At 38.3% G+C, this 23166-nt stretch overlaps 1 protein-coding gene across 1 annotated transcript; it reads left to right on the top strand.

Annotated features, from left to right (window-relative positions):
* The first annotated feature begins 12300 nt into the window (after positions 1-12300).
* On the top strand, positions 12301-12972 carry LOC130934193 (uncharacterized). The gene has a single exon (XM_057863781.1). The coding sequence runs from the start codon at positions 12301-12303 to the stop codon at positions 12970-12972; it is 672 nt and encodes a 223-aa protein (XP_057719764.1).
* The last annotated feature ends 10194 nt before the right edge of the window (positions 12973-23166 follow it).

Below are 23166 nucleotides of genomic sequence, written 5' to 3' on the forward strand. Positions count from 1 at the left end.
CAAACAAAAACATAAAAAGAACAAAACTTAAATTCAAAATTTTAGGAATGTCAACCATGGGACTTAACAACCTTAAGCAGCTTCAGTTTATTGGCCCTTTTCCTTTGTCTTTCTTCTTGGAAGGGGGGAGTCATCACCATTATTCTTGGAGGATCCTTCTTGTGCCTTTGTGTCCTTGGAATTCCAAAATGCAAGCCTCCTCATGTAGGATTTCACATTTTCTTTATGCTGGTATGCAATTTCTTCTTACCTTGAACTAAGCTCTTTTACCTTTTGCATGTATGTTGGGTAGTTGGGGTTCAGGTTGGCTACAGCATTACACAGACAGCTCAACTTTGTTTGTGCATAGCCATCATATTGTCTTCTTGCTATGGTTCTGGCTTTATAAAGATTCCTAAACTCAACAAGGTTTACCAGTTGGTTCTGTTGTTGTTCTAGGATTATTCTGAGGTTGCCTTGCATGTCACCCCAGTTGAACTGTTCTTGCTGCTCCTTCAATTGCTCCATACTTCCTTGGAGTTGTTGTATGTTCTCATTCATGTGGTCCCATTGTTGTTGTTGTTGTTTGAGTTGGTTGACATCCTCTCTCAAGTGGTGTATGTCCCCTTTGATTTGGTGTATGTCTCCTTGCAACTGCTCCCAATTGAATTCTTCAGAAAATTGTTGGTAATGGTGGTATGGTGGTGATTGAAGTGTTAGGTGAAGTGGTTGATCTTCAGCCTCTTCTTCTTGTTGAGGTTGCCCTTGTGGCTCCTGAGCATGAGCTATATGCTCCTTGGCCCTTTGAAGTGGGTTAACAGCTACCACCTTGGCCATCATCTTGGTAGTTATAGGCTTGTCTTGCTTCACCATGACTTCATCAATAATCTTCTCAACCCCTGCTTCATCACATAGCCTTTAGATGATGCTGGTGAATGCCAACCTTGAGCTATCTTTAGTGCTTTTCAGTATTTTATTGATATTGTTGGCAATCATCTCCCCAACATTGATATTTTCTCCCTTCATTATGCTGTATATGAGCACAGCTCTTTCTTTAGTCACCTCTGAAGTGTTGGATGTGGGAATAAGAGACCTTCTCACAAAGTCTAGCCACCCTCTAGCTTGGGGGCTCAAATCTCTTCTCCTCAACTGGTTGGGCCTTCCATCCTTGTCATCAATCCACTGCAAATTCAGCACGCAAATTTCATTGAGGATTTCATCAAATCCTGGGTCCGCTGCTTGATCCTTTCTTCATAACTCCGGGTGGAGTTTGTTTGTCTTACTATCAGCATTCTATCTATGTTGGAGGGGCTATAATTAATGACCTTCCCCCTAACATAGCTCAGATATCCATAAGGTTGCCCATGTTGGGGCACTGCATTGGCATAAAATTTTCTTACCAAGCTTTCCACCACCTTTTTTAGTGGGTTGCACAAGAGCGCCCATCCTCTGTTTTCGATTTTTCGGTTGATCTCGGGGTGCTCATTTCTACCATGTTGGAAGACAACTTCGGGATGATTTAACTCTCACTCACTCAACCATAAAACTGGTTTTGGTTGAATGATGAGAGGAACTTGTATTCATTGTAGCTTGCAGAGGATCCCGAAGTTGGTTCCTTGGTCTTTCTCTTCTTTGATGATGAGGCTCTTGGTGGTGCCATTGGGTGAAAAAGCAGATGTGAGGGGGTGAAGAACTTGGAAGAGGGGGTAGAGAACAAGGAGCAAAGCAAGGGTTTTCTCCATAACACCAAACTTAGGACTTGATTGTCCCTAATCAAGTAGAAGAAAAGTGAAAGAAAATAGAGAAAATGGTTCTTTTGCGTGTGAACTTTAGGGTGGGTTAATGTGTGAAGAGTGGTGGGAAGTGTTTGGCTTTTATAGTAGTTAGAGGTGGTGGCTCGAAGGGAGGGTTATGGTGGGATTTAAAAGCAATTTATCTTTTCCCACTTGGGAAGTGGCGCCTAGTGTGGGAAGAGGCGCCAACCCTTCTTTTCTTTTGATTCTCTGCATGTGTTGAGTTCTAAAGTGTAAGTGCACTTTGGCTTATTCCTTGATGAGCTATCAATCATGTGGGCCCCATCCTCTCTCCTGAAAGTAAAAACCGAAACACCATAAGTGAAAAGAACCCCTTTATATTCTTTTTTCATAACATATAATTGAAATGCATTTGATGAGTGTACCTTGGGACACCAAACATAATTCCCTTGCATCTAATAAATTAGGTTTATCATCGGGTATTTAATGTGTTCATAAGGGTGAATTAAATTCGTTTCTTTCACATTCTTAAACTCCTTCTGAACACATTAAAATGACCTTGTATACATAGCCAATTTACTTAATGCATTCAGATTAAGAACATGATTGGCTCGCTATGTGGACATCATATGGTGGTGGTCACACCAAACTTAATCTTTGGGCTTACTCTCAAAATTAATTCATTCAAAAAGGGTTGTAAGCCTAGATTAAGTGGGTTAGTGGCCACACCAAACTTAGCTTTTTAGCTAGTTCCCGGCCCAATCACTCATCATCAATAAGTGTGTTCATCAAATTTCATTTTCAGAAAAAGAAAACAAAGAAAAGAAAACACATTGAAAAATTATTAACTGTCAAACATTGGAACTGATATTTAAACTACCTAATCTACCACTTACAATCTACTCTTAAAAAGCAAGAGAAACAAAGATATTAAACTGGAACTTAAACTATCTAAATTGGCAATTCTAAAACTACTTCTAGAAAGCAGGAAATCAAAAGGATATGAATGTTGGGGTGCCTCCCAACCAGTACTTCTTTAATGTCATTAGCTTGACATTCCTCCATCTTTAGTTGAGGTTGTATCTCACTCTCTGCTCCTCCAAAGAGTCTCCCAAGTAGTGTTTTTTGAGTCTATGGCCATTTACAGTGAAGGTTCCCTGAGTTTTGTCCTCCATGAGCTCTACATGACCATAGGGGGATACTTTAATGATGGTAAAAGGTCCTAACCATCGAGACTTAAGCTTCCCTGGAAAGAATTTGAGTCTTGAATTGTATAGTAGCACCATTTGACCATCTACAAACTCTCTTCTTGATATCTTTTGATCATGCCACCTCTTAGCTTTTTCCTTGTAGATTTTGGCATTTTCATATGCTTGAGTTCTGATTTCTTCTAATTCTTGCAATTGCAAGATCCTTTTCTCCCCAGCAGCATCAGTATCAAAGTTTAGTAGCTTAAGTGCCCAAAAGGCTTTGTGTTCAAGCTCAAGGAGTAGGTGACATGCCTTCCCATACACCAGCTGATAGGGGGTCATCCCTATTGGTGTTTTGAAGGCTGTCCTATATGCCCAAAGAGCGTCGTCCAGACTCCTTGACTAGTATTTTCTTGAAGCATCCACAGTTTTCTCTAGGATCCGCTTTAGCTCTCTGTTGGATACCTCTGTCTGCCCACTTGTTTGAGGGTGATAAGGTGTTGCAACCTCATGTTTCACTCCATATCTCAAGAGGAGGGCTTCCAATGGTCTATTGCAGAAGTGGCTCCCTCCATCACTAATAAGAGCTTTGGGTACTCCAAATCGGCTGAAGATGTTCCTCCTAAGGAAGTTCATGACTACCTTGTTATCATTTGTTGGTGCTTGATGATTAGATTTTTGACGGTTTAGAATTCACCAATGAAGTCTCGTTGTAAAGTATAGTCTCTAAACCAACAATAACCCTTTCATACAAAAATTTGTTTGTCACAAGTACAAATCCCTAAAATCTATAAACCGAAGTATTTAAACCTCGGGTCGTCTCTCAAAGGACTCGCAGGGTAGTGTTCTTGTTATTGGTTATGGACTCGTTTATTTTGGGGTTTTAGACGGGAAACATGAAAAGTAAATGGTAATGAAATTTTATTAACAAAACGGTCTTGGCAAGGTTTGGTGATCAAGGACCTCTATCATTATCACTAGCCACAATTAGGATAGTTGCAAGGATCAATCTCACTAAGTCATCCTCTAATAAGTAACAAAAGAAAGTCAAGTGAGCTGTATCAATCCAAATCCATAAATCCTAGCTTTCCAATAATTGAATTAATGAAGGCTAGAGTCAATGGCTATCAACTATCAATCACTTGGACATTAGTAACTCAAGAAATCCTATGTTACCTTCCCAAGCCAAGAACATAAAATTCTACTCTAACATCCTTCCAAGCATTTCATCAAACACTTGGAAGGTACAAAAGAAAAGTATAGTAAATCACAAAAAGAATGAATTCTAACAACAATTGAATGCAAAGAATTAACAACAACAATCAAGGAAATCACAATTATCATGAATTACCTCAAATTGCATTATTAAAAGAAAACAAAAGAACAAGAGTGTCTCAATTACAAAACCTAGAAACAAAATAAGAGAAATTACAACAAGAGAATAGGGATAGAAAGAAGAACCAAAGTGTAGCAATCACCAATTGAAAGTAGAAGTAGAAGGAGACTTGAATTAAACCTAGAACTATGAGATCCTAATCTAACCCTAATTCCTAATCCTAATTCTAGAGAGAAATGTGAGCTTCTCTCTCTAGAAACTACCTCTAAACTAATCCTAATGTGAATGTGTGAATTAAAACTAGCTAGAATGTAAAAGATGATTCCCTCCCCTTCAATCCTTGGTCCTTTAAAGCACTTTGGCACCAAAATTGGTTGTAACTGGGCCCCACAGCTTTCCAGAAATCGCTGGGCACATTTTCTATTTAAAATTCACGTGCGGCCTTCGGCGCGGACGCGCACGGTACGCGTACGCGTCCCTGGCCGATTTAGCGATGTGCGCGCGAGCGCCTTGTGCGTGGGAGCGCCTTGTGCGCGTGCGCGTCCTTGGCCGAGATAAATTCTTTGGCTTTTTGTGCTTCTCTCCACTTGCATGTTTCCTTCCTTGCTCCTTTGATCTATTTCAAGCCTATTTCATCCTGAAATTACTAGCAAACACATCAAGGCACCTTATGGAATCAAGAGAGAATTAAAATTATCAATTTGGAGGACTAGAAAGCATGTTTTTACAATTAAGCACAAATAAGGGAGAGATCACAAAATCATGCTAATTCATTGGCTAAATGTGAGAAAAGGTTAGCAAAATACTCTAAATTCAACACAAGATAAACCCTAAAAACGGGGTTTATTAGTGCTGCAATGGCCTCCACCCACTTAGATACATAGTCCACTGCCACTAGAATGTACTTATTTGTGTATGAAGTGGGGAAAGGACCCATGAAGTCAATTCCCCATACATTAAACAGCTCAAGTTCTAGTATGAATTGCTGTGGCATTGACAAAGAGAATTTTTGTATGGTTTGGAATCGATCAAAAGCAAGAATCAATTCGTTCGTAGCATAGTTCAAACCAACAATGAATTCTCTTAATCAAATGTTTACAAATTCAAATTCTAATTAACTGAGAGTATTTAAACCTCGAGTCGTCTTCCCTAGGAGTTGCAATGAAGTGTTCATCATTGGCTATGGAAGAGAGAGCATGGGAATTGGGAGAGCAAGATAGGCAAGTAATGTAAATAGCAAGAAAGTAAATGATCATGCAAGAAATTAAAAGGAAAGCAATTAAAAGAGAATTTAAATACTAAAAAGAGCTCTCGGTGAGAGTTAGGGAGTTTATGTTTCCTATCCTAGTTGTGGACCACAAACATGGCAATTGTGTGGAATCAATCCAAACTAGTCAATCTTCCTTGAGAATTAGTCAAAAGAGTGTAATTGATCTCGATCCATAAGTCCTAGTCAACTCACTAATTAACTTAGTAAAAGACCAGTCTCAATGGAAACCAAACCAATTAACTATTCACACACAATGCAGAAGGGACATTCACAACTCAATTCCACCCAAACATCCAATTTCTCAACCAAGAGTGTGAGAACTTAACATGCAAGAAATTAAAAGTCAAAAGCAATAAAAGTTAAAGCAAGTAAAATTAAAGTGCAAGAAACCTCTTGGCAAGTAATTGAGAGCTAAGGTCACCTATCCTAGTCATTAACCACAAACATATGATGATTATGAAGAGTTAATCCTACTTAGTCAATCTTACATCAAAGATAAGTCAAATAGGCATAGTTAATTTCAATCCCTAAGTCTTATGTCAACACTAGGGGTCACATAGAGTCAAGGGAAACTAAATTAACTAATTACTCTAATATATCAAATAAGAATGGACATCAATGACTCAAGGGACACCAAAGTCAACAATTCCAAGCCAAGAGTGGAGAAAAACTATGTAAAAACTAAGCCAAACATTTTATCAAACACTTGGTGTGCATGGAAATAAAATAATATTAAATTACAATAAAATAAATTCTAAAACTACCAAAGCAAGAAAGTGACCATAACAACTAGAGAAAGCAATAAATGACATGAAAACATTATTTTGCATTAATTAAAAGTAAAATGTAACAAGAGTGTTATAAAACATAAAAATGGCAAAATAGAAGAAATAACAAAAGAGATGAAGAAGATAAAGGTGCAATAACAATAAATGACAAGGAAAAGTAAATAAAAACAAGAATTAAAAGTAGCAATTACAAGAAATTAAACTAACAAACCCTAATTCTAGAGAGAGGGGGAGCTTCTATCTATAGAAACTAAGAGAAAACATCATAAAAACTAAACCTAATTGCCCCCCTTCATCCATCCTCAATTTGGTCTTAAATAGCTTCAAAAATGAGTTGGATTGGGTTTTGGGGGTCCAGAAATTGCCCCCAGCGGTTTCCAATTAATGAGGTCATGTGCAGGGACCTATGCGGATGCACAGATGTGTGCGTCTGCACACTTGGCTGAAAGTTGACTTGTGCGTACGCATAAGTACCTATGTGTATGCACACTTAGACTTATGTCCACTATAGCAAATTGCATATCATTTTGAAGCACCGGACGTTAGCTTTTCAATGCCATTGGAACCGCCTCATTTGGACCTCTATAGCTCAAGTTATGACCAATTTGGTACAGAGAGGTCAGAGTTGGCAGCTTTCCAAATCCTTCATTTCTTGAATTCTTCCCTTTTACATGCTCTTTTCCTCACTTCTTCAACCCATACTTGCCTTGGAAACCTGAAAATCACTTAACAAATACATCAAGGCACCAAATGGGATTAAAGTGAATAAAATTGATTAAATTAAGCACAAAAGAGCATGTTTTCATTTTCTAGCACAATTTAGGAAGAAATCTCAGAAGCATGCTATTTAGGTGAATAAATGTGGGTTTATGTGATAAAATCCACTCAAATCAAACCAAAATATATCTTAAAATATGGACTCATCAAAATTTCCCACACTTAAATAATAGCATGTCCTCATGCTAAACACAACCAAAGGAGATGAATGAAGGGGTAAACATCTTATTGAATGCAACTATCTATATGCATGCAAGTATGTATATACTATAGATACCTATATATACTATAGTATCCTATTAAATTGGTGAAAACAAACAATTAAACTCCCAAGCAAGTATATAGACATATAGGGCCAAGCAAAGAATTAGTTCAATGCAAGCAAAATCTAAAGAATTGATTCAAGACATAAAAAAATGAAGCAACTTGCAAGAATGCATGATAAGAAGTATGGAACATAGAATTGAGTAATTGAACCCTCACTAGGTGTGTATACACTCTAATCACTCGGTGTCTAGGGTCAAATCACTCGAATCTCCTTCCAATCAAGCTTTCAAGGATTTGCTTTTCATCTAACAATCAATAAACAAGTGATGCATGAATGCAATTATCATGAGGACTTATCGGGGTTGTAATGGGGTTAGGGTAAAGGTGGGATAGATATGGCCAAGTGGACTAAAATGATTGAATCCTTGATTAGTTTAAGTTCTCACTCAACCCATATCAGCCTAATCAAACACAAGATGCAACCTAACTTCCCGTCATACTTTTTATACACATTCATGTATGATTTTCTCACAAAACATCACATATGCAATTCTTTGTTCATTTCTTTTCACTTTAAGGTGACTTTTGTACCCTTTTTATGATGAAGAGTTTTTTTTTTTTTTGAATTACATATGGTTAAGTAGTTCATACATGAATGTTCCAATTTTCCAAAATTTTTAGTAAATACCCAAGTTGAACATTTTCTTTTACTACCAAAGTTTTCCAAAAGATTCCCCCACACTTAAATGTAACACACTCCTTCAACCTAAGCTAATCAAGGATGCAATCCAAGGTAATTCATGATTTCCGCTTAGGGTTGTGATGTGCTAAAATCAAGAATAATGGGGTAAACAAAGCTCAAAGGGGTTAACAATGGTAGATGCAAGGGTAGATTCATATGGGTGAGTGAGTTTAATACAAAAATAGCCTCAATCATGCTAAGTGCATTCAAAACATCAAACGTTGGAAATAAAGAATCAAGCAAAACCAAAATTATAATCATAGAAGGAGCATAGCACACAATGAACAAGAATAGTGGTTAAAATGTGTAACCACTCATTAAGGCTCAACAACTCACAAAGTTGCTGATGCCAGGGCATCTTGGCCAGTTTCACTAGCCTTTTCTTTACTATTTTTAGGTAGTTTCATGCATTTTCTTAGGAAATAAGCAGGTTTTGGGTGAATGAAAACTTACACCTTGATTCAAGCAAACATTGTGAACTTTACATGATTTCATGAGAATAATGCATGAGTTGAATGCCAATTTATATAATGCAAGATCTCATGACCTGAAACAAAGCTTTGATGCACCCTGTTTGAAGCATAGAAGAACCACGTTAGTAGCCACGTTAGTATCACTAAAGTGACCACTAACGTGGAAAGGGAGCAAGCTTGCAACGTTAGTGGTGAAGTTATCACCACTAACGCCTTCGAAAGCCATCACAACCCATATTAGTTGCCACGTTAGCTACACCAACGTAGGAACTAATGTGGAAGGAAAAGGAAGCTCCAACGTTAGTGGTAAAGTTAACACCACTAACGTTGCAAAGGCCACACATAACCACGTTAAGGGCCATGTTAGTGCTACTAACGTGAACTCTAACGTGGACCAAAAACGAAAACCACCAACGTTAGTGACACTAACTTTGTTACTAATGTTGGACCAGGCCAAGATTACCTGTGTTAGTGGCTACGTTAATGCCACTAACGTGAAGGGTAACGTGGAGCAAGGAATGAGATGCCAACGTTAGTGACACTAACTTTGTCACTAACATTGGAGATGGCAAAATACACCCACGTTGGTAGCCACATTAATGCCATTAACGTGAGCTCTAACGTAGAAGAGAAGGAATTTTGTAGCGTTAGTGACAAAGTTAGTGTTACTAACGCCTTCGTGTCATGGCATGCCTACGTTAATGGTCACGTTAGTTACACTAACGTGGACCACTAATGTGGGAAAAAGGGCAAGAATGTAGCGTTATTGGCAAAGTTAGTGCCAATAACGCTAGCGAAGGATAGAAAGGCTATGTTAGTGGTCACATTAGTGCCACTAACATTGGGGTTAACGTGGCTCAATTGGGTTGGGACATTAGTGACAAAGTTAATGTCACTAACGTCTTCAAACCAGAAATTACACTTAACTTTAACGCCACTAACGTCCTGACTAACTGCATACCATGCCTGAATCTCTCTTTTTCTGCAAGCAAAGCTGAGCCCACTGAAGACTGTAACTACTTCAACTAAAGATCAAAGGCCCATATCCAAGACTTGAAAAGCTAACTAGAAGATCAGAAGAGTAGTATATATATGGGTAGTTTTGAACTAGAAAGGAGGTTGGCATTATTGGAAGCTACACTCTGTATATTTTACTTTACCTGCAATTTCTAGTTTAATTGAGAATGCACTTTTTTTTTTCTTGTTTTCCATTCCCAAAGATATGAACAACTAAACCCCTTTTCATTGGGTTAGGGAGCTTTGTTGTAATTTGATGGATCAATTATAGTTTTCATTCTTCTTCCTCTTTCTTTTCTCTTGATTTTACTAGAAAGCTTTCGGTCTTCAATCAATTGGTTGGTTATCTTGGAAAAGAGACTCTCCAAAATTGGATCTCCTCTGAGCCTTGGAAAAGGAATGAGGAGATCATGCTAGAAATGCTTTCTCATGTTGGACCAAATTGGGGTTTGGATGGATACAGTGACATATAATCCTACCAACACTTTGATTTGGAAATACATATGGTATAATCAGTGACCAAACTTCATCTCTTCCCTTGAGCAATTAAATCAAGGAATTGTTGTTCAAGCTTAGAGAGATTGGGTTGCCAAGGAATTGGGATCCAATCACCTAAGATTGCCAAGGAGATCAATGAATGCATTGATTGAGGAAGAGATGAAGATGAACTTGATCCGGAGAATGCAACATCTCCTAAGCCCAATGAATCCCCCATATCTGATCTTACCCATTCTCTTTACTTTCTGTTATTTACTTTCATGCTCATCTCCCCAACTTTCCATTTAAGATTCTGCAACTTTACATTCCATGTCATTTATCTTTCCTGCGTTTAAGTTTTTGCAATTCTCAACTCAATTTAGCTTAGCTTGACTAGAACACTCCTCTAATTAAAATTGCTCGACCAATCAATCCCTGTGGGATTCGACCTCACTCTATTGTTAGTTTTTACTTGACGATAATTCGGTATACTTGCCGAGGGAAATTTGTTGAGAGACAAGTTTCCATGCATCAAGTTTATGGCGCCGTTGTCGGGGATTGATTTTGTATCGACAATGATTAAATTAGAGGATAACTAGATTGAGCAATTTTTTTTGTTTCAGTTATTTTGTTTCTGTCATTTACTTTCAATCTCAACCATTTTCATTTATTATTTCCTTTTGTTTTATTTTCTCAGTTAATTCACAATTCTGTCAACTAATCCACTATCTATTTGATAAATTGCTTCACTCACACTAACAGTAACCTTAACAAGAGTGATTTCTTCACTTTTCTCTTGCTTATGTAATCTGCTGATTGTATGACAGGTAGAAGAAGATGAGCTTCAACCTCCTTTGAATTTGAACCTGAGAGGACCTTGCTTAGATTAAGGAGAGAAGGAAGAGGGAAGAGGGTTGTCGGTACTGAGGAAGAAGAGGAGGATTTTGAGACAGACATAGAGGAGAACATGGAAAACCACCGTGAGGATGAGACACACAACCATGCCAGAGAAGGTTCAGCAGATCATGCTGGGCAGGAGAGAAGAGTTCTAGGCTCTTATATTAATCCAAATCCAGGAAAATGTGGAAGTAGCATCCAAAAACCAACCATACATGCCAATAACTTTGAATTGAAGCCCCAGCTCATCACCCATGTCCAAAACAACTGTTCATTCGGAGGAAGTGCCCAAGAAGACCCCAATCAACATTTAACCACCTTCCAAAGAATATGTGATATTGTGAAGTCTAATGGTGTTCATCCTGACACCTATAGATTGCTTTTGTTCCCCTTTTCACTCAGGGACAAAGCATCCAAATGGCTGGAATCCTTCTCGAAGGAGAGTTTAACAACCTGGGAAGATGTGGTGAACAAGTTCTTGGCAAGATTCTATCCTCCTCAAAGGATCAACAGGTTGAGAGCTGAGGTACAAACCTTCAGGCAACAAGATGGTGAAACTCTCTATGAGTCATGGGAGAGGTTTAAGGACTTAACAAGAAGATGCCCACCAGACATGTTCAATGAATGGGTGCAACTGCACATTTTCTATGAACGCTTGTCTTACGAATCAAAGAAGGCAGTAGACCACTCTTCCGGGGGATCTCTAAACAAGAAGAAGACCATTGAATAAGCCATAGATGTCATTGAGACTATAGTTGAGAATGACTACTTTTATGCTTCTGAGAGAAGCAACACTCGAGGAGTAATGGAGTTGAACTATATGGATGCACTGCTAGCTCAAAACAAGATAATCACCAAGCAATTGGCTGACCTTACCAAGCAGATAGAGAGGAACCAAGTTGCAGCAGTCACTACCCCACCACCAGCTCAAGAAGGAGTGAATACAAAGGAAGGAGGTGACTGGGAACAAGCCAACTATGTTGGGAACTCACCCAGGCAATCACATGATTCATACTCCAAGACCTACAATTCCAGTTGGAAGAACCATCCAAACTTTGGGTGGGGAAATTAACAAGACCAAAGCCAAGATCAGAGATGTCACAACCCCAACAATAATGTAGCATACCAACATTCCACATAGAGATCATATCAACATCCACCCAACAACACTTTTCAGCAGCCATATCAAACCCAAAATGGCTAGTCTCAACCCTCTAACCTCAACCCACTATCACCATCCGAAGATAGACTCTCCAGAATTGAGACCTTGCTTGAAGGCATATGCAAGGAAGTTCAAGACAGTAAATCATTCCGGGAAGAAGTACGATCCAATATGCAAAATCAAGATGCTGCCATCAAGAAACTGGAAACACAGATCGGCTACCTATTCAAGCAAATTCCTGGTCACAGCATTTGTAACAACACTAATGCAAACCCAAGGGAGAAGTGTCAGGCTATCACCCTCAGAAGTGGAAAAAAATTGAAGGAGCCCTCCAAAGAACCACAAGAGAAGAACACGGATGGAGGGGGAAAAGGACAAGAGAAAGTTCAAGCCACCACTCCCAACTCACATCTAGAAGGAGAAGTGCTGAAGCCATATGTTCCAAAAGCCCCGTATCCTCAGCAATTGAAGAAGAGTGGAGACGACAGCCAATTCTCACTATTCTTGGAAGTTTTCAAGAGACTACAGATTAACATACCCTTTGCAGAAGTAATAGAGCAAATGCCGCTCTATGCTAAGTTCTTGAAGGAATTGATGACCAAGAAGAGAAGTTGGAAGAACAACGAGACTGTGGTACTAACCAAAGAATGTAGTGCCATCATTCAGCACAAGTTACCCCAGAAATTGAAGGATCCTGGGAGCTTCCAAATCCCTTGTGTCATAGGGAAAATCATAGTGGAAAAGACTTTGTGTGATTTTGGAGCCAACATAAATCTAATATCCTTAGCAATGATGAGAAGAATGAGGATTAAGGAGGCCAAGCCAACAAGAATGGCCCTGTAATTGGCAGACCGATCATTCAAGTTCCCTCATGGAATAGTGGAAGCCTTGTTGGTGAAGGTGGGAGATTTTATCTTCCCAGTAGACTTTGTAGTGTTGGATATGGAGGAAGAAGCCAAGGCCTCTATCATTTTGGGAAGACCATTCTTAGCTACTGCCGGAGCCATCATTGATGTCCAAAAAGGTGAACTTACCCTTAGGCTGCATGATGAGAAGATGGTATTCAACGTATTGAAGGCCATAAGCTACCCACAAGAATCATTGGGAGAATATATGAGGTTGGATTCAGTGGAAGTTTTAGTACAAGAGACTCTGGAAAAGGATGAACTTGAGGGGGTGATAGAAGAAGAGGAACCCACATCCAGTGAAGAGGTTGCAACAGCTGAAGTTTTTATTCAGGGCACAATAGAAGAAAAGAATGAAGAAAAAGAAGCACCTAAACTAGAACTGAAGGCACTACCACCCACTCTCAAATATGCATATTTAGGAGATAATGAATGTTATCTAGTGATCATAAACTCAGCTCTCAGTCAAGAACAAGAGGAGGAATTACTCCAAGTGTTGCAAAAGCATAAAGACACCATTGGATGGACCCTTACTGACTTAAAGGGAATCAGTTCGGCTATACGCATGCATAAGATACTGTTGGAAGATGATGCCAAACCCTCCATTCAAAACCAAAGAAGGCTGAATCCAATCATGAAAGAGGTGGTGCATAAGGAAGTCATGAAGCTATGGCAGGGAGGGGTAATCTACCTGATAAACCACTATTTCATGGTTTATCTTGTGCTCAATTGAGTGGTTTTTATCAACTCTTTACCCACTTATTCATACTATTTGCATGGTTTTACTTTTTCTTTCCGAATTTTGTGCTATGATTGAAAATAAGCTTCTTTGGACTTTAATTTTGCTATGTTTAATCCTCTCTTATTACCATTTGATGCCGTGATATGTGTGTTAAGTGATTTCAGAGTTTATAGGGCAGGAATGGCTCAGAGGATGGAAATGAAGCATGCAAAAGTAGAAAGAATACAAGAACTTGAAGAAATTGCTAAGCTGTCCAGCCTGACCTCTTCGCCCTCAAACGGTCATAACTTGAGCTACAGAGGTCCAAATGATGCGGTTCTAATTGCGTTGGAAAGCCAACTTCTGGGACTTCAATTTGATATATAATTTGTTATAGTGGCCGTATAGTTAGGTGACACGAACGCGTGCTCCACGCGGACGCGTCACAGTGACGAAAATCAGCGTGGCAGATTTCACCCCCAGCGAAATCTGGGCTATTTTCGGCCCGGTTTCAAGCCCAAAAAACACAGATTAAAGGCTGCAAAGTGGAGGAATGAAGAGGGACGACTCATAATTCACTTTTCATAATTTAGATGTAGTTTTTAAAGAGAGAGTTTCTCTCCTCTCTCTTAGGTTTTAGGAATTAGGATTTCTCTTAGTTTTAGGATTTAGGATTATTTCTTCTTCATCACAGGTTCAATGTTCCTTTTATTTATTTTTCCAATTTAGTTTATGAACTCTTTATGTTTAGATTTGAATATTATATTTAATATAATTTGAGGTATTCTAGATATAAGATTGTTTTCTTTTATTTATGTTATGATGCTTTCGATTTATCCAAATTATTTTTATTCAAATAGATTTTCTTCCCTTTTGGCTTTGGTTGAGTAACTGGTAACACTTGAGTTATCAAACTCCTTGTGATTGATAATTGTTATTTTTGTTAATTGATTTGAATTCCAATAACTCTAGTCTTTTCCATAGGAATTGACTAGGACCTGAGGAATCAAATTGATTCATCCACTTAACATACCTTCATAGTTAGAGGGTGACCAAGTGGGAACAAAAGCCAATTCTCATCACAATTGATAAGGATAACTAGGATAGGACTTCCAATTATCATACCTTGCCAAGAGTTTTGTTAGTTATTATTTTAACGACTTGTTATTTTACATTACCTGTTTCCTATTTCAAAAACCCAAAAATACTGTTTTTCATAACCAATAATAAATCATACTTCCCTGCAATTCCTTGAGAAGACGACCCAAGATTTGAATACTTTGGTTTATAAATTTTATTGGGTTTGTTACTTGTGACAACCAAACGTTTGTACGAAAGGATTTTCTGTTGGTTTAGAAGCTATACTTACAACGCGATTATAATTTTAAAATTATTTACCGATAGAAAATCCGATCGTCAAAATGGCGCCGTTGCCGGGGAATTGCAAACCTGTGCCTTATTATTGGTTATTGTAAATAATTGCTTTTTAATTGATTTTTTTTCAAAAATTACAAAAAAAAAATTCAGATTTTTATTTTAAAATTTTTATCTTATCTTATCTTAGTTTTAGATTTCAAAATTCAAATCTTTTTCAAAAATCATATCTTTTTCAAAATCTTATCTTATCTTATTTCAAAATCAAAATTTCAAATTTCAATATTTAAATTCCAAAATTCAAAATTCAAATTTAAAATTTTTAAAATCAAACCTTTTCAAAATTTAAACCTTTTTCAAATTCTTTTTTGTTGTTAGTATTTCTAGTTTTAGGAGTTTATTTTCATTAATTTTTATTAGTTTTATTTTTATTTTCTCTTACTACTATGAACTCTCACCCCTTTGGCTATGAGTCTAGTTACAATTATGTTGCAGGAAGAGGAGATTACAATGAGAACATGCATCAAGGTTGGGACAATCAAAGATTGGAGGAGCCACAAGGATTTGATCAACCTTCATGGCAACAACCACCTCCAATGGACTATCAACAACCATTCTGTGATGCATATCAAGGCAATGGCTATGGTGAGCACTCCTTTGATTATCAACAACCACCACCATATGCCTATGAACCCCCCCTCAACATGACTTTGGACCACCATACTCACAAGCCCCTTTTCGCCATTCACCTTTGTATGAACCTAACCCTCAACCACCATACCAACCACCTTATGAGCCATATGAACCATATATAGAACCACCCCAATTCCAACCCAATTACTCCCAAGAACTACCACCTCAATATTCACCATCTCCATATCCATCAATCCAAGAGCACTATGATCCTACTTATGATAGCCGAGCGCAACAAGAGTCAAAGGATCGTTTCAAGGAGACAATGGATCGACTCAATGCAACCATTCAACAACTGGGCCAAGTGATAAGCCGACTAGACTTCCGACATCTGGACACTTAAGGAACTCCCATGGCTTCATGTGGAGAATCTACTGAAGAACGCAGCATGAAGGAGAAGCTAGAAACTCCGGTGGACAATGAGCAGCATGACTTTGTATTGGAACAATTGGAGGAAGCCGTAATCGTTAAAGAGGAAGAAGTGGTCGAAGACTTAGGAGATGCAGAACCTCCATGGGAAAGCTCAGTCATAGAACCCCCTTCTAAGGAGTTTGAATTTGTTGTTAAGGAGAGTGTACAACCTCCAAGGCATATCCTGATTGAATATGGGCTACTGGAGATGGATGGTCAACTTAGAGCTCTTTGTGGCATTAAGAGTAAGAGAAAGATAATTAGTGGTTGGAGTTGTCAAGCAAGGTTCAACATGGTTGTATGCTCCAAGTTAAAATGCAAGGTTTGGTGTAAAGCTCAATTGAATGGGTCTAGGAAGCTATTTGGATTCCTTAGTGAAAATTTCAATTGCATGCCACCCGGATGGAATCATGATAATCAATAAGAAGACGGGTGCAAAAGCAAGGTTTGGGACCCCGGAATTCAGTCTAGCAATCAAAACTCTTGGGGCCTTGTCACTTGCTTTAACTTGCTTGAAGGCTTTCTACGCCTAGTTTGGGATCCCAGAGGCTACTGGAATTCCAAACATTGGTGGAGATTTTTGGATGAATACAAGCACAAGCCACCATAACAGGGAGCTCATCAAATGTCCAACTTAAGGACTTTAACCAAAAGTGCTAGGTGAGAGACAACCCACCATGGTATGATCGTTCCTTTTTCAATTATAATTTTATTTAGTTTTGTTTGTTTTTGAGTTTTACTTTATTTTATTGAACTTGGAATTATTCATAACATCTGCATCAGCATCTGCATACTGCATTCTGCATTTTGCATAAAAAAAACACATGCGACGCGTAAGCATCGATGACGCGTCCATGTCACACGTCCATTAGGAAAAAAATGAAAAGTGAATAGAGAGTCACGCGAAAGTGCGGCTGGAGGCGTGTCTTTGGCACTAATACGCCCACGTGACTGCGTCGCTAACGCGTACGCGTCGTTTGCGAAATAGCCTCCCCACGCATCCGCGTCACCCACGCGAACGCGTGGCCCTGTAAAATCGACGTAAATGGGTGCATGACAGAGAGTTATGATGGAGTAGGGCTGGACTCGTGCTAGAAGCACAAGCCCTACTACCCAAACGCGTGCCTCACGCATCCGCATAGTTTTTCAAAAAATGGCCACTCACGCGATCGCGTCACCCACGCGAAAGCGTCACCCAGATTTTTGGCAAAGTGAGTTTGAAACAAAGAGTTGCGCGAACGCGAGGCTGCACTTGCGCCAATCACACAAATCAGGCCATGCGATTGCGTGTCCCACGCGTCTGCATCACCTGACCTTTTCGCACACCACACGACTGCGTCACTCACGCGTCCGCGTCGCCTCCGCCGCACAACTTATCTAGATCAGCACCAATTATCTTCTCTTTTATTTTCTAATCATAACTTCTTCTATCTTTTCTTCTTTCTTCTTTCTTTCTTACTTTATCTCTTTAACTTCTCATCCCTCTTCACTTCAATTCTATTTTACTTAATTTATTTGCATATTTCATGCGTTGCATTTTAATTTTGTGCATATTTTTCTTTTTCTTTCTAAATTTATTATTTTTCCATTGGTGTTACTTGTTCATATTCAACTGTTGCGTCTTTTCTGGTATTATTTTGGTGCCTAGTAACTTGTTTTACACTTTGGATGATATTATTTATCTGTCAATGTCAATCTTTTAATATCCCTGTATTCCTTTTGCATTGACATGAATTTATATTGTCTTTCAATATCTACTATCTCTTCCCCATTGTTGCAATTTATGCACTATTGATATGCCATTTGCTTCTACTATTTTCTCACTTGCATGTTGAAGCTACCGTGTAATTGAGACCCTTATTATTTGACATTAACACCCATATTTTATCATTTTTCTATCTTTATTTCTGGGTTACTTTTCTTCTTTTCCTCTTCTTTCAGGATGGCCAACAAGGAAGGGAAAGGAGAAGCTTCTATATGGGGTAACAAATAAGTCCATCTGCACAATCTTTGGAGAAAAGCATCAGTTGTAGTAGCCCGTCCACTTGCACATCTCAGCATGCACCGAGGACGGTGCAATCTTTAAGTATGGGGAGGTCGATACCGACTTCCATGGGTTAGTTACTTCATATTTTAACACTAATTTTAATTTTCTTTGTTAAATTAGTTGTTTGGTGCACGAAATTGTGATACACAATGGTGCCAACAACTTGTACGCACAATTGTAATCTCAACTCCTTTTCACAACTTCGCACAACTAACCAGCAAGTGTACTGGGTCGTCCAAGTAATAAACCTTACCTGAGTAAGGGTCGATCCCACGGAGATTGTCGGCTTGAAACAGGCTATGGTCACCTTGTAAATCTCAGTCAGGCAGATTCAAATGGGTTATGGAGTTTTCATAATTAAAAGGTAAATAAAACATAAAGTAAAGATAGAGATACTTATGTAATTCATTGGTGAGAACTTCAGATAAGTGCATAGAGATGCGTTGTCCCTTCTGAATCTCTGCTTTCCTACTGTCTTCATCCAATCCTTCATACTCCTTTCCATGGCAAGCTGTATGTTGGGCATCACCATTGTCAATGGCTACTTCCCGTCCTCTCAGTGAAAATGGTTCAAAATGCGCTGTCACCGCACGGCTAATCATCTGTCGGTTCTCGATCATGTAGGAATATGATTTACTATCCTTTTACGTCTGTCACTACGCTTTACACTCGCGAGTTTGAAGCTCGTCACAGTCATCCGTTCCCAGATCCTACTCGGAATACCACAGACAAGGTTTAGACTTTTCGGATCTCAGGAATGGCCACCAATAAGTCTAGCTTATACCACGAAGACTCCGATCTTTCAAAATGGAGGCTAAGAGATACACGCTCAATCTTTAGTAGAACGAAAGTGGTTGTCAGTCACGCGTTCATAGGTGAGAATGATGATGAGTGTCACGGATCATCACATTCATCAGGTTTGAAGTGCGAGTTAATATCTTAGAATAAGAATAACCTAAATTGAATTGAAAATAGTAGTAATTGCATTAATACTCGAGGAACAGCAGAGCTTCACACCTTAATCTATGGTGTGTAGAAACTCCACCGTTAAAAATACATAAGTGGTTTGGAGGTCCAGGCATGGCCGAAAGGCCAGCCTCCCCAAATATGGGAATGTATCCAGAATTGTCTCTATGATCTGAATATGAAAATACAATAGTAAAAGGTCCTATTTATAATGAACCTAGCTATTAGGGTTTACAGAAATAGGTAAATGATGCAGAAATTCACTTCCGGGCCCACTTGGTGTGTGCTTGGGCTGAGCATTGAGCTTCACACGTGTAGAGGCTTCTCCTGGAGTTAAACGCCAGCTTTTATGCCAGTTTGGGCGTTTAACTCTAGCTTTTATGCCAGTTTTGGCGTTTTGACGCGAGAAAAGGGCAGAGAGCTGGCGTTTTGACGCTATTTTACATCGTCAAAACTCGCACAAAGTATGAACTATTATATATTACTGAAAAGCCCAGGATGTCTACTTTCCAAAGAAATTAAGAGCGTTCCGTTTGGAGTTCTGTAGCTCCAGAAAATCAACTTCGAGTGCAGAGAGATCAGAATCCAACAGCATCTGCAGTCCTTTGTCAGCCTCTGAATCAGATTTTTGCTCAGGTCCCTCAATTTCAGCCAGAAAATACCTGAAATTACAGAAAAACACACAAACTCATAATAAAGTCTAGAAATGTGAATTTTGCTTAAAAACGAATAAAAATATACTAAAAACTAACTAAATCATACTAAAAAGGTTCTGTAAAAGGTGAAAACAATAGTAAAAGGTTCTATTTATATTGAACTAGTAACCTAGGGTTTACAGAAATAAGTGAATGATGTAGAAATTCACCTCCGAGGCCCACTAGGTGTGTGCTTGGGCTGAGCATTGATTCTCCTAGTTTAGTATGTTGATTCTTGAACACAGCTACTTTATGAGTCTTGGCCGTGACCCTAAGCACTTTATTTTTCAGACACATAACTGGGTGAACCTTTTTAGATTGTGACTCAGCTTTGCTAAAGTCCCCATTTAGAGGTGTCCAGAGTTCTTAAGCACACTCTTTCTACTTTGGATCACGACTTTAACCACTTAGTCTCAAGCTTTTCACTTGGACCTTCATGACACAAGCACATGGTTAGGGACAACTTGATTTAGCCGCTTAGGCCAGGATTTTATTCCTTTTGGGCCTTCCTTTCCATTAATGCTCAAAGCCTTGGATCCCTTTTACCCTTGCCTTTTAATTTAAAGGGCTATTGGCTTTTTCTACTTGCTTTTTCTTTTTCTTTCTTTTTCTTTTTTGCCAATTTTTTTGCAAGCTTTATTTTTCACTATTTTTTCTTGCTTCAAGAATCAATTTCATAATTTTTTTTCAGATTATCAATAATATTTCTCCTTTTTCATTATTCTTTCAAGAGCCAGCAATTTTAACATTCATAACTTCACTATAAAAAATATGCACTGTTCAAGCATTCATTCAGAAAACAAAAAGTGTTGCCACCACATCAACATAATTAAACCAATTTCAAGATAGAATTCGAAATTCATGTACTTCTTTTTCTTTTGCAATTAAAATAATTTATTTAAGAAAGGTGAAGGATTCATGGAATTATTCATAGCTTCAAGACACAGACACTAGACACTAATGATCATGTAATAAAGACACAAACATAGACAAAACATCAAGTATAAAAATAAAAAACAGAAAAATAAGAACAAGGAGATTAAAGAACGGGTCCACCTTAGTGATGACGGCTAGTTCTTCTTCTTGGAGATCCTATGGAGTGCTTGAGCTCCTCAATGTCTCTTCCTTGCCTTTGTTTCTCTTCCTTCATGGTTATTTGATCCTCCCTAATTTCATGGAGAATAATGGAGTGCTCTTGGTGCTCCATCCTTAGTTGCTCCATATTGGAACTCAAATCTCCCAAAGAGGTGTTGAGTTGCTCCCAATAGTTGTGTGGAGGAAAATGCATCCCCTGAGGCATCTCAGGAATTTCTTGATGAGGGACTTCCTCATGCTCTTGTTGAGGTCCATAAGTGGGCTCTCTTGTTTACTCCATCCTCTTTTTTGTGATGGGCTTGTCCTCTTCAATGAGGATGTCTCATTCTATGACAGTTCTAGCTAAATTGCATAGGTGACAGATGAGATGAGGGAAGGCTAACCTTGCCAAAGTGGAAGTCTTGTCAGCCACCTTGTAGAGTTCTAGAGGTATGACCTCATGAACCTCTACTTCTTCTTCAATCATGATGTTATGGATCATGATAGCCCGATCCACAGTCACTTCGGATCGGTTGCTAGTAGAAATGATAGAGCGTTGGATGAACTCCAACCATCCTCTAGCCACGGGTTTAAGGTCAGGCCTTCTTAGTTGAACCGGCTTGCCTTTGGAGTGTCTCTTCCATTGAGCTCCTTCTACACATATGTCCATGGGGACTTGGTCCAACCTTTGATCAAAGTTGACCCTTTTAGTGTAGGGGCGTGCATCTCCTTGCATTGTTGTTGTTGGGTTCGGCCATGTCTGTTTTGTCTGCTTCCTTTTCAAAAATTTCTGTCAGGTCCTCTTTAGAGTATTGTGCTTTAGCTGCTCTTAGCTTCCTCTTCAGAGTCCTTTCAGGTTCATGATCAGCTTCAACAAGAATGCCTTTATCTTGGTTCCTGCTCATATGAAAGAGAAGAAAACAAAGAGAGTATAGAATCCTCTATGTCACAGTATAGAGATTCCTTGATGTGTCAGAGGAAAAGAAGAATAGAAGGATGAGGTAGAGAGAAGAATTCGAACTTATAGAGAGGGAGGGGGTCCGAATTATTAAAGGAGGATAAGTGTTAGTGATTAAATAGAAAGAGATGGGAGCGAGAGAATTTTCAAAAAAATTTTTTGAAATAAAAAGAGATTAGAATTTAAAACAATTAGTTAATCAAAAAGAATTTTGAAAAAAGAGGTTAGTGACCTTCGAAAATTAGAGGTGAGAGAAGTAGTTAGGTGGTTTTGAAAAAGATAAGAGGTAATCAATTTTGAAAAGATAAGAAGTTAGAAAGAGATTTTGAAATTAGAATTTAAAAAGATGTGATTTGAAAAAGATATGACTGAAAAGATATGATTGAAAAACAATTTAAAAAAAGATTTGATTTTTAAAATTGATGACTTGACTAACAAGAAATTAACAGATATGATTCTAAAATTTAAATATTGAACCTTTCTTAACAAGAAAGTAACAAACTTGAATTTTTTTGAATCACATTAATTGTTAGCAAGGATTTTCGAAAATATTAAAAGAAAAATGAAAAAGATTTGATTTTGAAAAAGATATGATTGATAAGAGAGGATATGAAAAAGATAAGATTTTGAAAAATTAGTTTTAAAACTTGAAAAATTGAAAAAGATTTGAATTGAAAACAAAATTACCTCCCTAGTGTCATCCTGGCGTTAAATGCCCAAAATGCTATCCATTCTGGCATTTAACGCCCATAATGCTACCTCTTTGGGTGTTAAACGCCCAGCGAGGTACCGTAGCTGGCGTTTAAACGCCAGAAATCCTTCCTTACTGGACGTTTTGAACGCCCATATTTTTCTCTGTGATTTCTCTGCTGTATGTTCTGAATCTTCAATTCTCTGTATTATTGACTTGAAAAGACATAATTTTGAAATTTTTTTTGAATTTTTAATGATGAGAGAGAAAAACAACAGAATGAAATTAAACATGAAAAACTAAGATCAAAACAAGGAATGCATGCAAGAACACTTTAAATGTCAAGATGAATATCAAGAACACTATGAGCATCAAGAACACATTTTTGAAAATTTTTAAGAAAAGAAAGACATGCAAGACACCAAATTTAGAAATTTTCCTACTAGAGACACTAACAATTTGAGAATGCAAATGAGAAACAACAAAAGACACAAAACAAGAG

The sequence above is a fragment of the Arachis stenosperma genome, chromosome 6 (assembly GCF_014773155.1).
Source record: "Arachis stenosperma cultivar V10309 chromosome 6, arast.V10309.gnm1.PFL2, whole genome shotgun sequence".
In the NCBI taxonomy this organism is placed as follows: Eukaryota; Viridiplantae; Streptophyta; class Magnoliopsida; order Fabales; family Fabaceae; genus Arachis; species Arachis stenosperma.